This window comes from Bufo bufo, chromosome 6, assembly GCF_905171765.1.
Source record: "Bufo bufo chromosome 6, aBufBuf1.1, whole genome shotgun sequence".
NCBI classification, from domain to species: domain Eukaryota; kingdom Metazoa; phylum Chordata; class Amphibia; order Anura; family Bufonidae; genus Bufo; species Bufo bufo.
In genome coordinates, this window is record NC_053394.1 from 349,905,256 (window position 1) to 349,921,774 (window position 16,519).

Here is a 16,519-nt window from a genome sequence, read left to right on the forward strand (position 1 = left end):
TTCTTTGGTTTTAAAAATGCTATTAAAAACTTAAATAAATAAGAAAAAGTATACATATTAGGTATTGCCACGTCCGTAACGATCGGTTCTATAAAACTGTCTCATGACCTAACCCCTCAGATGAACGCTGTAAAAATAAATAAATAAAAACTGTTCCCAAACAGCCAAATTTTGCCCCATAAAGTGTAATAATGAATGATCAAAAAATCCTATGTACCCAAAAATAGTACCAATAAAAACCTCAACTCTTTCTGCAAAAAACGAGCCCCTGCACAAGATGATCGGCAGAAAAATAAAAAAAAATATGGCGTTCAAAAAATGGAGACATAAAAACATAATTTCTTTTTCAAAAATGCTTTATTAAATAAAAAATAACAAAACGGTGCCAAAACAGCTATTTTTTGGTTACCTTGCCTCAAAAAATCGTAATATAGAGCAATTAAAAATCAGATGTACCCCAAAATAGTACCAATAAAACTGGCAGCTTATCCCCTAGTTTCCAAAATAGGGTCACTTTTTTAGAGTTTCTACTGTAAGGGTGCATCAGGGGGGCTTAAAATGGGACATGGCATCTAACAACCAGTCCAGCAAAATGCCTTCTAAAAACAAATATGGCGAGCCTTTCCTTCTGCTCCCTGCCGTTGCGCCCTTACATCAGTTTATGACCACATGTGGGGTGTTTCTGTAAACAGCAGAATCAGGGTAATAAATATTGAGTTTTGTTTAGCTGTTAACCCTCAATGTGTTAAAGAAAAAAATGTAATAAAATTTAGAAATTTCATCTCCATTTTCCTTTAAATCTTGTGGAACACCTATAGGGTTAACAAAGTTTGTAAAATCAGTTTTGAGTAACTTAAGGGGTGTAGTTTCTACAATGGGGTCATTAATGGGGGGGTTTCCACTATGTAAGCCCCACAAAGTGACTTCAGACCTGAACTGGTATTTAACTCCTTAAGGACCGGGCTCATTTTCACCTTAAGGACCAGGCCATTTTTTGCAAATCTGACAAGTGTCACTTTATGTGGTGATAACTTTAAAACGCTTTGACTTATCCAGGCCATTCTGCGATAGTTTTTTTAGTCACATATTATACTTCATGACACTGGTAAAATGGAGACAAAAAAATTCATTTTTATTTATAAAAAAATACCAAATTTTCCCAAAATTTGGAAATATTTGCTAATTTCCTAGTTTCAATTTCTCTACTTCTATAATACATAGTAATACCTACAAAAATAGTTATTCCTTTACATTCCCCATATGTCTACTTCATGTTTGGATCATTTTGGAAATGCCATTTTATTTTTTAGGGATGTTACAAGGTTTAGATGTTTAGAAGCAAATCTTGAAATTTTTCAGAAATTTTCAAAAACCCACTTTTCAAGGACCAGTTCATATCTGAAGTCACTTTGTGAGGCTTACATAATAGAAACCACCTACAATTGACCCCATTCTAGAAACTACACCCTTCAAGGTATTCAAAACTGATTTTACAAACTTTGTTAACCCTTTAGGTGTTCCACAAGAATTAATGGAAAATAGAGATACAATTTAAAAAGTTCACTTTTTTGGCATATTTTCCATTTTAATATTTTTTTTCCAGTTACAAAGCAAGGGTTAACAGCCAAACAAAACTCAATATTTATGGCTATGATTCTGTAGTTTACAGAAACACCCCATATGTGCCCGCTGTACGGGCACACAGCAGGGCGCAGAAGGAAAGAAATGCCATACGGTTTTTGGAAGGCAGATTCTGCTGGACTGGTTTTTTGACACCATGTTCAATTTGAAGCCCCCCTGATGCACCCCTAGAGTAGAAACTCCAAAAAAGTGAACCCATTCTAGAAACTACACCCCTCAAGGTATTCAAAACTGATTTTCCAAACTTTGGTAACCCTTTAGGTGTTCCACAAAAATTAATGGAAAATAGAGATACAATATCTAAATTTCACTTTTTTGGCAGATTTTCCATTTTAATAATTTCTTTTCCACTTACAAAGCAAGGGTTAACAGCCAAACAAAACTCAATTTTTTTGGCTCTGATTCTGTAGTTTACAGAAACACCCCATATGTGTTCATAAACCGCTGTACGGGAACACGGCAGGGCGCAGAAGGAAAGAAATGCCATACGGTTTTTGGAAGGCAGATTTTGCTGGACTGGTTTTTTGACACCATGTCCAATTTGAAGCCCCCCTGATGCACCCCTAGAGTAGAAACTCCAAAAAAGTGACCCCATTTTCAAAATTACAGGATAGGGTGGCAGTTTTGTTGGTACTATTTTAGGGTACATATGATTTTTGGTTGCTCTTTATTACACTTTTTGTGAAGCAAAGTAACAAGAAATAGCTGTTTTTGCACAGTTTTTATTTTTTGTTATTTACAACATTCATCTGACAGGTTAGATCATGTGGTATTTTTATAGACCAGGTTGTCTTGGACACGGTGAAGTTTTACACAATGATTTCATTTTTGAAACAAAAAAATAATAATGTTTTAGTGTTCCCATAATCTGAGAGCCATAGTTTTTTCAATTTTTGGACGATTATCTTGGGTAGGGTAAGATTTTTGCGGGATGAGAAGACGGTTTGATTGGCACCATTTTGGGGTGTGTGTGACTTTTTGATTGCTTGCTATTACACTTTTTGTGATGTAAGGTGACAAAAAATTGTTTGTTTTTTAATTTTTTTACGGTATTTACCTGAGGGGTTAGGTCATGTGATATTTTTATAGTGCAGGTTATTACGGACGCGATGATACCTAATATGTATACTTTTTTTTATTTATGTAAGTTTTACACAATAATATTTTTGAAACAAAAAAAAAATCATGTTTTAGTATCTCCATATTCTGAGAGCCATATTTTTTTCAGTTTTTGGGCGATTATCTTAGGTAGGGTCTAATTTTTTGCGGGATGAGATGACAGTTTGATTGGCACTATTTTGGGGTGCATATAACTTTTCGATCACTTGCTATTACACTTTTTTGTGATGTAAGGTGACAAAAAATTGTTTATTTAGCACAGTTTTTTTTTTTTTTTACGGTGTTCATCTGAGGGGTTAGGTCATATGATATTTTTATAGAGCTGGTCGATACAGACGCGGCGATATCTAATATGTATACTTTTTTATTTATTTATGTAAGTTTTACACAATAACAGCTTTTTTAAAACAAAAAAAATGATGTTTTAGTGTCTCTATATTCTGAGCCATAGCTGTTTTTTTGGGGCGATTGTCTCAGGTAGGGGCTAATTTTTTGTGGGATGAGGTGACGGTTAGATTGGTACTATTTTGGTGGGGATACGCCTTTTTGATCGCTTGCTGTTGTACTTTTTGTGATGTAAGGTGACAAAAAAAAGATTTATTTAGCACAGCTTTTTTTTTTTTTTTTACAGTGTTCATCTGAGGGGTTAGGTCATGTGATTTGTTTATAGAGCCGGTCGATATGGACGCGGCAATAACTAATATGTCTACTTTTCTTATCCCCCCAATTTTTTACCAATTTTTTTTAACTTTATTTGGGGAAAATGACGTTTTTGTTTATTTTTACTTGAAACTTTTTATTTTTTGGGGGGAAAACTTTATTTTTTTCAACTTTTTCTTCACTTTATTTTTTGTCCCACTTTGGGACTTCAACTTTTGGGGGTCTAATCCTTTACAATACATTCCAATACTTCTGTATTGGAATGCATTGGCTGTATGAGTAATACAGTGAGTATTACTCATACAGCTTCCCATTGCGCTGCCTTACATGCCATCAGGTCCCCCCTACAGCCCCACGAGACCCGATGGCACCACCGCATCATAAAAAGCCGCAAACCGCAGGTCTGAATTGACACGGGGGGTCACGGGATCCCCCCGCGCATTGACCCGAGGTGCCTGCTCAATGATTTGAGCAGGCACCTTGAAATACACATGACGTACCGGTATGTCATGTGTCCTTAACTAGCGGGAAAGCATGCCGTACTGGTACGTCATGTGTCCGGAAGAAGTTAAAAAGTTGGTTTTGGAAATTTTCTTAAAAATTTTAAGAATTGCTTCTAAACTTCTAAGCATTCTAATGTCCTAAAAAAAAAATGACATTTCCAAAATTATGCCAACATAAAGTAGACATATGGGGAATGTTAAGTAATAAATATTTTATGAGGTATCACTTTTTGTTTTAAAAGCAGAGAAATTGAAATTTAGAAAATTGTGAATTTTTCAAAATCTTTTGTAAATTTGGGATTTTTTCATAAATAAAGGTGAAATACACTGCTCAAAAAAATAAAGGGAACACTTAAACAACACAATGTAACTCCAAGTCAATCACACTTCTGTGAAATCAAACTGTCCACTTAGGAAGCAACACTGAGTGACAATCAATTTCACATGGTGTTGTGCAAATGGGATAGACAACAGGTGGAAATTATAGGCAATTAGCAAGACACCTCCAATAAAGGAGTGGTTCTGCAGGTGGTGACGACAGACCACTTCTCAGTTCCTATGCTTCCTGGCTGATGTTTTGGTCACTTTTGAATGCTGGCGGTGCTTTCACTCTAGTGGTAGCAGGAGACGGAGTCTACAACCCACACAAGTGGCTCAGGTAGTGTAGTGTGTTTTTCCACTTTAATTTTGAGTGTGACTCCAAATCCAGACCTCCATAAGTTGAAAAATTTGATTTCCATTTTTTTAGTGTGATTTTGTTGTCAGCACATTCAACTATGTAAAGAACAAAGTATTTCAGAAGAATATTTCATTAACTCAGATCTAGGATGTGTTATTTTTGTGTTCCCTTTATTTTTTTGAGCAGTGTATATTGACTCAAATTTATGAAGTAGAATGTGTCACGAGAAAACAATCTCAGAATGGCTTGGATAAATAAAAGTCTTCCAAAGCTATTACCACATAAAGTGACGCATATTCAGATTTGTAAATTTTGACCTGGACACTGGGGCATCAATGACACTTCATGAAAAGGTCATGAAAGGGTTAAAGGATAACTGTTCAGCAAGTGTCCTGTAAAGAGTTTTGTCACATTATAGCTAATATTAAAGTGTGTTAACGATGCAATTATGCAACCTACTAATACATTTATTCATTGAATTTCTGGACCATTATCATTATTATTGAAGTAACGCCCCCCTTAGCTCGACCACCATTCTGCAGATAGTGCTCACTTCCATAAGATGGCAATGTTGTAGAAAACTGCAGCACTCCAATGATGTAGAAATACTTCACATTTTATTCACACCTAATATTGAGACGTTTCGGCCGTATAGGTCTTTATCAAGCTCATGCAAACATACCAATAGTGAATATATATAACCACAAAACACCTACAATTGGCTAATATTAGCTCCCCCTTAATTGAATATAAACACCTCCCCCTTTAATTTAAAAATAACTTATCTTTCTTTGTCAACCACATTACTATATAGTCTTATATAGTCTTATATCAAACCATTATTCAGATCCATTGCTACATTTCTTACCTATGTCTCAGGCTACAGGATACATCCATGGGGGCGTTGTATATTCCATTAGTTCATGCCATATGTACCACACATGGCATGTGTGGCGTCCCCGTGTTCCCATCGCGCATGCGCCGCTACGTTACCAGTGATGTCCATCATATTGGACAGTCGTCATCATCTTGAGCGGTCCTTCACCAGTTCCGCCCTTCTCGGTCACGTGCATCCTCTCTTGATCCACCACATGACCGGCATAGACCTCACTGCATAGCGGTACTGTGCGATGCGCTTTTCAACAGTTAATTATCACTGCATTATTTTTCTTACTATCGGGCATCTTTTGATCACATAAATCAATAATTATTTGAAGATTTCTACTCTCTAAATGTAGGTATCCCCTATAAGAGGCATACATATTTTTTGTTTATATGAAAAATAGTAACAGTGCCGTTCACTATCCTCAACGGGTCGCTGGCTCCCACATCCCTCATTCCCCAGGAGGGTCGAAATCTAAACCCATGTCCCAACCTAAGGGCGCATCCATGTAATCATCCATATACATACACACGTGGAGACAGACAAACGGATGTATCACCCATCTTCCACACACACACACACACACACACACACACACACACACAATACATATATATATATATAAATATATATATATATATATATATATATATATATACATATACACACTCACCTAAAGAATTATTAGGAACACCTGTTCTATTTCTCACTAATGCAATTATCTAGTCAACCAATCGCATGGCAGTTGCTTCAATGCATTTAGGGGTGTGGTCCTGGTCAAGACAATCTCCTGAACTCCAAACTGAATGTCAGAATGGGAAAGAAAGGTGATTTAAGCAATTTTGAGCGTGGCATGGTTGTTGGTGCCAGACGGGCCGGTCTGAGTATTTCACAATCTGCTCAGTTACTGGGATTTTCACACACCATTTCTAGGTTTTACAAAGAATGGTGTGAAAAGGGAAAAACATCCAGTATGCGGCAGTCCTGTGGGCAAAAATGCCTTGTGGATGCTAGAGGTCAGAGGTGAATGGGCCGACTGATTCAAGCTGATAGAAGAGCAACGTTGACTGAAATAACCACTCGTTACAACCACAACACGCACAACCTTGAGGCGGATGGGCTACAACAGCAGAAGACCCCACCGGGTACCACTCATCTCCACTACAAATAGGAAAAAGAGGCTACAATTTGCACGAGCTCACCAAAATTGGACTGTTGAAGACTGGAAAAATGTTGCCTGGTCTGATGAGTCTCGATTTCTGTTGAGACGTTCAAATGGTAGAGTCCGAATTTGGCGTAAACATAATGAGAACATGGATCCATCCTCTGATGGCTACTTCCAGCAGGATAATGCACCATGTCACAAAGCTCGAATCATTTCAAATTGGTTTCTTGAACATGACAATGAGTTCACTGTACTAAATGGCCCCCCACAGTCACCAGATCTCAACCCAACAGAGCATCTTTGGGATGTGGTGGAACGGGAGCTTCGTGCCCTGGATGTGCATCCCTCAAATCTCCATCAACTGCAAGATGCTATCCTATCAATATGGGCCAACATTTCTAAAGAATGCTATCAGCACCTTGTTGAATCAATGCCACGTAGAATTAAGGCAGTTCTGAAGGCAAAAAGGGGTCCAACACCGTATTAGTATGGTGTTCCTAATAATTCTTTAGGTGAGTGTATATATAAATACACATATACAGATAAATGAATAAAGAAAAATAAATAACTGTTGGGGCTTATTTATTGAGAGAACATATCATTCACTCTGGGCTTCACTAGTGTCTCTATTCCGTTATTCATATCTCATTTAGGCCGGTTACCTTATGCCAGTTATTCTCTCCCGGTCATAGGGATCCGCCCATATATTAAACCAAGGTTCATTCCTTCTGAGTGACCTCTAACTCCTTTTGTAAGAAGGGGATTTATATTTCTCTATCCCTTTTAGGTTATAGGTCATAATCAGATTTTGTAACTCCACTGCCCTCACTTCATTTCACTCTGCTCACATGCATCCTTCTCATTAGGCATCTGTGATGTCACCAGTCTCTACACCAGCATAGACCATGACTTGGGCCTAGAAGCAGTGAAATGAGCTTTAGAGAAATCAGATTTTAGTGAGGAACTCAAAGAGTTCCTACTGTCTCTGTTGGAAGTGCTACTTACAATTATTTCCTTTTTGAGGATGCATTCTATGAGCAATGTTGGGGTACCGCAATAGTTTCGAATGTGGCACTGACATATGCAAATATTTATATGTCACACCTTGAGGAACAGCATATATAACCAACCACCCTCTATGCATCAGCAAGAGGGTGGTTGAGGTATATAGATGATGTTTTTTTGATTTGGAAGGGGTCAATAGCTGACCTACATATTTTCCATGAACATATCAATCAGATACATGTTCAGTTGAAATTTGCTAAAGTGTTCTCTCGGGAGTCCCTACAGTTTGTAGACACAGTAGTGTATGTTAAAATGGGAAATTGGAGACTGACCTGTTTATAAAATCTACAGACCGCAATAATTTATAGAAGGATGATAGAGTCTCTACCATATAGCCAGTTTTTGCTAACTAAGCGGATAGTATCAGATGAAGAAATGGTAGACAATCGATTGCAAATGATGGGAAAGAAATTTAGGGATAGAAGATACCCTCGGAAGTTAGTAGATCGACATCTAGTAAAAGCAAAACAATGAGAACAGTTATTGGCATCAACAAACAAGAAGAAACGGGAGGAAGTGGAAAGATAACGAATATTGAGACAGAATTGGCGTATTCTGTCTCAGTCATTCCCACAAGTGGAGGAATTCCAGCTACCTCCACTGATGTCGTATAAAAGGGCCAAGAACTTAGGCGATGAAGGGGTAAAAACAGACATGGGAGTGAAGGAGAGACAGGAGGGCAAGAATGGATGTTACCCTTGCTGGGCTGCTGCAATTACGGCAACCTAATCAAGGGGGACTTCTTCAGTCACCCAAGAACTGGAGAGAAATATAGAATTAAGGATTTTTGCACCTGTAATTCACAATATGTTATCCATATCTTGCAGTGCCCGTGTGGGCTACTTTATGTAGGAGAGACCACACAGCCCTGCAAGAATTGGATAAATCAACATAGGTACACAATCTCGAAGTTGTTATCTAAAAGGCAGGAACCAGAAGATAGGGAGGAGATCCAATTACCGGTACCAGAAGATTTTGTAAGGTATAGACATAATATCTGACAGTTGAGATTTAGAATCATTGATGGTATTCCGCCATTGAGGAGAGAAGGAGATAGAGAGAAATTGTTGAAAAGGAAAGAACTGAGATAGATATTTGAATTGGATATAATGGAACCAAGGGACTTAAATAGAGAATTTAAAGTGGGTTCTCTCTTTTAACCCTGTAGATGTGTGCAATATATTGAAGTATAAGTGCCCGGCAATAAGCCGTGTTTGTTTTTATTTATTTCTAATATTCTTTGTCTTTTATATCTTTTTATTACAGGTATCTCTACAGGGAGTGCAGAATTATTAGGCAAGTTGTATTTTTGAGGATTAATTTTATTATTGAACAACAACCATGTTCTCAATGAACCCAAAAAACTCATTAATATCAAAGCTGAATATTTTTGGAAGTAGTTTTTAGTTTGTTTTTAGTTTTAGCTATTTTAGGGGGATATCTGTGTGTGCAGGTGACTATTACTGTGCAGAATTATTAGGCAACTTAACAAAAAACAAATATATACCCATTTCAATTATTTATTTTTACCAGTGAAACCAATATAACATCTCAACATTCACAAATATACATTTCTGACATTCAAAAACAAAACAAAAACAAATCAGTGACCAATATAGCCACCTTTCTTTGCAAGGACACTCAAAAGCCTGCCATCCATGGATTCTGTCAGTGTTTTGATCTGTTCACCATCAACATTGCGTGCAGCAGCAACCACAGCCTCCCAGACACTGTTCAGAGAGGTGTACTGTTTTCCCTCCTTGTAAATCTCACATTTGATGATGGACCACAGGTTCTCAATGGGGTTCAGATCAGGTGAACAAGGAGGCCATGTCATTAGATTTTCTTCTTTTATACCCTTTCTTGCCAGCCACGCTGTGGAGTACTTGGACGCGTGTGATGGAGCATTGTCCTGCATGAAAATCATGTTTTTCTTGAAGGATGCAGACTTCTTCCTATACCACTGCTTGAAGAAGGTGTCTTCCAGAAACTGGCAGTAGGACTGGGAGTTGAGCTTGACTCCATCCTCAACCCGAAAAGGCCCCACAAGCTCATCTCATCTTTGATGATACCAGCCCAAACCAGTACTCCACCTCCACCTTGCTGGCGTCTGAGTCGGACTGGAGCTCTCTGCCCTTTACCAATCCAGCCACGGGCCCATCCATCTGGCCCATCAAGACTCACTCTCATTTCATCAGTCCATAAAACCTTAGAAAAATAAGTCTTGAGATATTTCTTGGCTCAGTCTTGACGTTTCAGCTTGTGTGTCTTGTTCAGTGGTGGTCGTCTTTCAGCCTTTCTTACCTTGGCCATGTCTCTGAGTATTGCACACCTTGTGCTTTTGGGCACTCCAGTGATGTTGCAGCTCTGAAATATGGCCAAACTGGTGGCAAGTGGCATCTTGGCAGCTGCACGCTTGACTTTTCTCAGTTCATGGGCAGTTATTTTGCGCCTTGGTTTTTCCACACGCTTCTTGCGACCCTGTTGACTATTTTGAATGAAACTCTTGATTGTTCGATGATCACGCTTCAGAAGCTTTGCAATTTTAAGAGTGCTGCATCCCTCTGCAAGATATCTCACTATTTTTGACTTTTCTGAGCCTGTCAAGTCCTTCTTTTGACCCATTTTGCCAAAGGAAAGGAAGTTGCCTAATAATTATGCACACCTGATATAGGGTGTTGATGTCATTAGACCACACCCCTTCTCATTACAGAGATGCACATCACCTAATATGCTTAATTGGTAGTAGGCTTTCGAGCCTATACAGCTTGGAGTAAGACAACATGCATAAAGAGGATGATGTGGTCAAAATACTCATTTGCCTAATAATTCTGCACTCCCTGTATGTACAGGCAGTGGGAATAACATCCATGGAGGAAGGATTGTGTGTTCTTTACATTGGACGTTATTTGAAGATATGTACTGAGGGAATCATCAAAGATGAGTAATGATGAAATGGTGGCAGTGTTGGGCACACCGAGAGGGGATGGTTGGGCGAGCACACCGCTTATCTCCGGTGGGGAAGTTATATGGACCTGATGTTACACCTTTTGGCGCACAGGAGGTTAAAATGATGGAAATGGGGGCGTAACAAGATATTAGATGCCTAATGAGAAGGATGCATGTGAGCAGAGTGAAATGAAGTGCGGGCAGTGGAGTTACAAAATCTGATGATGACCTATACCCTAAAAGGGAAAGAGGAATATAAATCCCCTCCTTAGAAAAGGAGTTAGAGGTTACTCAGAAGGAATGAACCTTGATTTAATATATGGGCGTATGCCTATGACCGGGAGAGAATAACTGGCATAAGGTAACCGGCCTAAATGAGATATGAATAACGGAATAGAGACACTAGTGAAGCCCATGGGTGATACATCCGTTTATCTGTCTCCACGTGTGTATGTATATGTGTAGAGAATGGATGATTACATGGATGTGCCCTTAGGTTGGGACATGGGTCTAAATTTCGACCCTACTGGGGAATGAGGGATGTGGGAGCCGGCGACCTGTCGAGGATAGTGAACGGCACTGTTACTATTTTTTATATAAACAAAAAATATGTATGCCTCTTATAGGGGATACCTACATTTAGAGAGTGAACATCTTCAAATAATGATTGATTTATGTGATCAAAAGATGACTGAGATGGGCGGAACTGGTGAAGGACCGCTCAAGATGATGGCGGCTATCCAATACGATAGACGTTACTGGTGATGTAGCGGCACATGCGCGATGGGAACGCGGGGACGCCAAACACGCCATGTGTGGTACATAAGGCATGAACTAATGGAATATACAACGCCCCCATGGATGCATCCTGCGGCCTGAGACATAGGTAAGAAATGGAGCAATGGATCTTAATAATGGTTTGATATAAGACTATATAGTAATGTGGTTGACAAAGAAAGATAGATAAGTTATTTTTGAATTAAAGGGGGAGCTAATATTAGCCAATTGTAGGTGTTTTGTGGTTATATATGTTCACTATTGGTATGTTTGTATGAGCTTGATAAAGACCTATACAGTCGAAAAGTCGCAATATTCGGTGTGAATAAAATGTGAAGTATTTCTACATCATTGGAGTGCCGCAGTTTTCTACAACATTGCAATTATTTGAGGAGACCCAGAGGCCAGGACTCAATACTCTGGGCACCGCCTCCAAATGGAATAGCTGAAAGGACTAGTGAGTAGTGCTGTCTTGTATTTTTTTGATTATATTCCATAAAATGGCTGCGCATGGTGGGAGAAGTGGCAAAACATGTTGTTCAGACCTGTTTATTGAAACAAACTGTTTATGCCATCTCAATTGTCCGGTCCTGGAGATCAGGAGTCTAGTGTTTCAATAGAGGAGGCTGATTGATGTGTTTGGTCACATGCCAGACTTACATTTGCTAGTGGGGCACTGTAAATACCAGTGCCCACGACCCCGGACATCTGCTACACGCTTCTCCGGGAGTATTGTGATATTGTGGAACAACGCCATACGCCTCACTGTAGTAGTATTCTATCTTGCTTTATACTGTGGGGCTGTGCCATAAGTGCCCCCCCCTTTAGCAGATAGACAACTAGGATTTTCTCAATACTTAGCCCCGTGTCCCCTGACGATTCTTGGGGCCTTTCTAGTATATACAGCAGCCTTTTGATATGTTCATTTGATGAAATGCGTTGGAACACGCGAGCATATTGTGGCCAATTTATTTTATGTACCACTCCATTACCCCGATCGGACACTCAATTTAGCCTCTGGACACTTTATGGAGGGCTGGATAGGGATCCTTGATCGGGGTGAGGTTCCGGATGGGGCCACCCCTTGCGGGGCAAGGACCCCGTGTTAGGTCACTAGGGCTGAATAGGTCAAGTATGGTGTTATAGGGACAGTTTATCTCTTTTTTGAGGCCTCCCCACTGCTACGACTGACCCAAGAATCGGATGCCTGCACCACTGCCTGGACATCTGGTACCGAGAAGCCCATAGGGTGACCATTTTTTCAACCGACACTTCATACCTTGTGAATAGTGAGGTTCTCAACCAAACTGGCAAGTCCATTCTGTGTTTTTTATATAGTGTCCCTACTGTCCAGGTACCATTCCATGGGACTTGTATTTAGGGACCCTATGCCCTGGGCTGTATGCACCTAGTCTGGTGTGACACTGTGTTCTAGGTGGCACACTAATTTAGGTCCTGCACCTGTTTGTCTATTTGTTTGTAAGGGGTATTTTAACTCTCGGTCACGGGAGTATTTTTGAATACATTAAAAGTTAGGTTTTACTATGTAACTGCTCCCCTTTCTTTGACTTGTTTGGTCACATGCCCCTCCACCTGCAGCCATCTTATGGATGAAGCACTATCTGAACTGAGAAGGCTGGCTGAATGCATTTTGTTAAGATTAGTTATAAAATGTCCAACCCCTTTAATAATGATTTTCTTAAGGGTAATGAGTGCAGATAAAATACTGTATCAGGAAAATGTGAAGGAACTGAGGATAGTTCCATGGTGGAGTGAGGGATTTATACTATAACTCTTCGTAATTGTTGCATTTGTTCCAATTCTCTATACGAGTTATGGTGGCTGCTCATGGTGGCCTCACTAAGAATATTCCCACTTGTATTAAAGAAGCTTTCCTTACCAATACCCTAGTCATGGTGGCCCTTATTGGATGATGAACACATGTGAACAGTCCTCACCTGTCTTGCTGTCCACAGTGAAGTGCTTCTCCCCCTCCAAGACACTATACACCACTCTTGCACTACTTCCATAAGCTGGGTCATCTGCATCGAATGCGGATACTGCCATTACAGATGTTCCTATAAGTATGACAGAAACAAGCTTTCTAGTTCCAGTCACCATTTGTGGTTCAGCTTGTCCAAGTAATGTGACTTACCAACAGGAGATAGCTCAGGGACACTTCCAATGTATGGGGCCTGAAGAAACCGTGGTTCGCTATCATTAATGTCCTGCACTTTAATGATAAATTCAGACTCCGGCTCAAGTAGTCTATCCGTGTGTCTGTCTCTGGCCTGGGCACGGAGGGTGTAGAAGGTCTTGTACTCCCGATCCAAACGCTCTGTGGCATGTATATCTCCTGTCAGTTCATCAATGATAAAGATGGAACCAGCTCCCTCTCCAGAAATCGTGTATTTAATGGAACCATCTCCTTCATCCGAGTCTGAATGAATCTGGGAAGACGAAATTGGATGTTAGTATGAATCAGAGGAACTGAAATGAAATACAAAATTGGGCAACATTTTATATAGTAAAATCTTAAATCTAACTTGGGCAAAAAGATGAACTTTCCATTTTTGACTGAACATAACAAAAAAACATTCAGTTCCCTAGGAGACCGAACAAAGTCTCAGTGGCTGTGACCTGTGAAAGGGGACCTACCATGACAATGTGAGAGCAAGGAAATGAAGAAAACAGCGAGAAAATGTCTTAGGTGAGTGACAGTAGATGAAGCAGGGTCTTCCAGCAAGACCGTGAAGTGGTGATAATACAGAAAGATAGTCATTTTAGATGCAATAATATGAAATCAATGTTCCTGGGAACGGATCTCAAGGCAGAAGCTGAAAATACATGCCATTCCAGCATCTAAATAGTTAAATTCAACCTTTTATTTTGGCATGTTAGCTGCTTGTATGATTAAATCTGTTACTAAAGCAGCAGATTTTGCCTGTAGACTCTGCCAGCACTCCACAGACCCATAAGGGTTGTTTTTGCCTTCTTTCGGATCAACATAGCCCACTGAACTAGATATTCATATTTCTTGTTTCAACCGCGCAAAGTATATAACTATGTAAATAAATGGGCAAAGTAATGTAATGGGATGGCCTGTAAAGGGGGTGGGATCAAACATTAAGCTCCCCCTGTAAAGGGACACTTCCATCAAAATTTATTTATCACAGTCTATATACAATTAGAGCATCACACATCACACAAATGAGTGCAACTCTCTTCTGTGGGCATCTTCATTTTGGCCTATTGAGAGAACAATAGAACTGTCAATCTGTCATCCCAATTCTACATCTACTATTTTTATGATGATTATCCTTTAAATAACATATTTCCCTCACAGCAGAAATAAACTGACTTTGGATTGCCTTTATATAGGACTTCTTATCATTTGTGCTGACTGCTACCGAGGGACAAATGTCCCTTTAAAGGGACACTGACAGGCCCAATAAGCATAATTAGCTGTATATATGCAGGCACAGGTCTTCTAATGTGCATTAAAAACATATAAGTCTAACCCCTGTCCACCTTATAAATACAGCAAACTGATGTTTTATAACCTGATGTAATCGCTCTTCTTTCTGCCCAAGGGGCGGCGTTTCAGCTTCACTTCTGCCCAGCCAGCCGCCCCCCAACCGCCGCTTTGAAGCGCCGCCCAGCTCATCAATATTCACTTCACTGGGCGGCTTCTGCTGTCCCCGACACTCCGAGATCCGGCGCATGCCCAATAGAAAGCTATGGGTGCAGGGCTGAAAGTGAGTCCGATGCCCATAGCTTTCTATTGGGCATGCACAGGATCTCGGAACGTCGGGGACAGCAGAAGCCGCCCAGCGAAGTAAATATTGATGAGCTGGGCGGCGCTGCCTTGAAAACGGCGGTTGGGGGGCGGCTGGCTGGGCAGAAGTGAAGCTGAAACGCCGCCCCTTGGGCAGAAAGAAAAGCGATTACTTCAGGTTATAAAACATCAGTTTGCTGTATTTATAAGGTGGACAGGGGTTAGACTTATATGTTTTTAATGCACATTAGAAGACCTGTGCCTGCATATATATAGCTAATTATGCTTATTGGGCCTGTCAGTGTCCCTTTAAGGTAAAAAGATTGTGGGGGAGAATTTATCATTAGGAGAATATCTGAAGTCAGTTTTGCTCCAGTCGGCATTGTTGTGCTTTGTGCCACATTTATCAAATGTCGCATGTTGTTTGACAAATTTGTCTCATACTTAAAGGGGTTGTACCACGAAAAATATTCTGCAGTTTTTAAACCGGCACCTGGATCTGAATACTTGTATAAAATCCAGCCCCTTATCATGCAGTCTGCCTTTACTAACATTTGTGAAAGAATGGCTCATTCTCAAAAGCTCGAGACTAGAATGGTACTACACGAGGATGCTGCTACCATTATAAGAAATCAACTCATGAAATGTCTTCCCTCCTGCACAAGATACATAAGTTACCAATGCTCTGCTGACTCAATAGAGTTTTAAGGCATAGGTTTCCATGACCAAGCTAAGCACAATGCCAAGTGTCAGATGGAGTGGTGTAAATGACACCACTAATGGACTCTAGTGCAGTGGTAACATGTTCTGTGGAGTGATGAATCACACTTCTCTATCTGTCAGTCTGAGGGATGACTCTGGGTTTGGTGAATGCCAGGAGGACATTGCCTATCGGACAGCACTTTGCCAGTCAAAAGATTTGGTGGAAGAGGAATAATACTATGGGGTTGTGTTTCAGGGGTTGGCCTAGGCCCCTTAGGTCCAGTGAAGAGAAATCTTAATGCTTCAGCGTACCAAGACTTTTCAGCAATTTGCTAACTTTTTGGGAAGAGTTTGGGAAGGTCTTTTTTTGTTCCAAGGCATGATTGAGTGACTTTGACATGGAAGAACCTGACTGGTCCATACACAGCCCTGATCGCAACCCCATCTAACACTTTTGGGATGAACTACAATGGAGATTATGAGGCACGCCATCTTGTAGAACACCTTCCCAGAAGAATGGAAGCTGTTTAATCTCCTTACTGTCACATTAAAATTGGGAAAACCCTCCCAAAAATGTCACCTTTTTAAGTAGATTTTT

General features: G+C 40.0%; 1 protein-coding gene across 1 annotated transcript in view; it reads right to left on the minus strand.

The window, feature by feature from the left end:
- The window catches only part of CDH22 (cadherin 22), a gene marked incomplete at its 5' end in the record, with an annotated part of 197,939 nt that overhangs the window by 52,291 nt on the left and 129,129 nt on the right, over positions 1–16,519 (minus strand). Inside the window, 2 exons of the mRNA XM_040438494.1 lie at positions 13,400–13,519; positions 13,597–13,891. Of these exons, the coding sequence (XP_040294428.1) occupies positions 13,400–13,519; positions 13,597–13,891 (415 nt within the window). The remainder of the gene's footprint in view (positions 1–13,399; positions 13,520–13,596; positions 13,892–16,519) is intronic.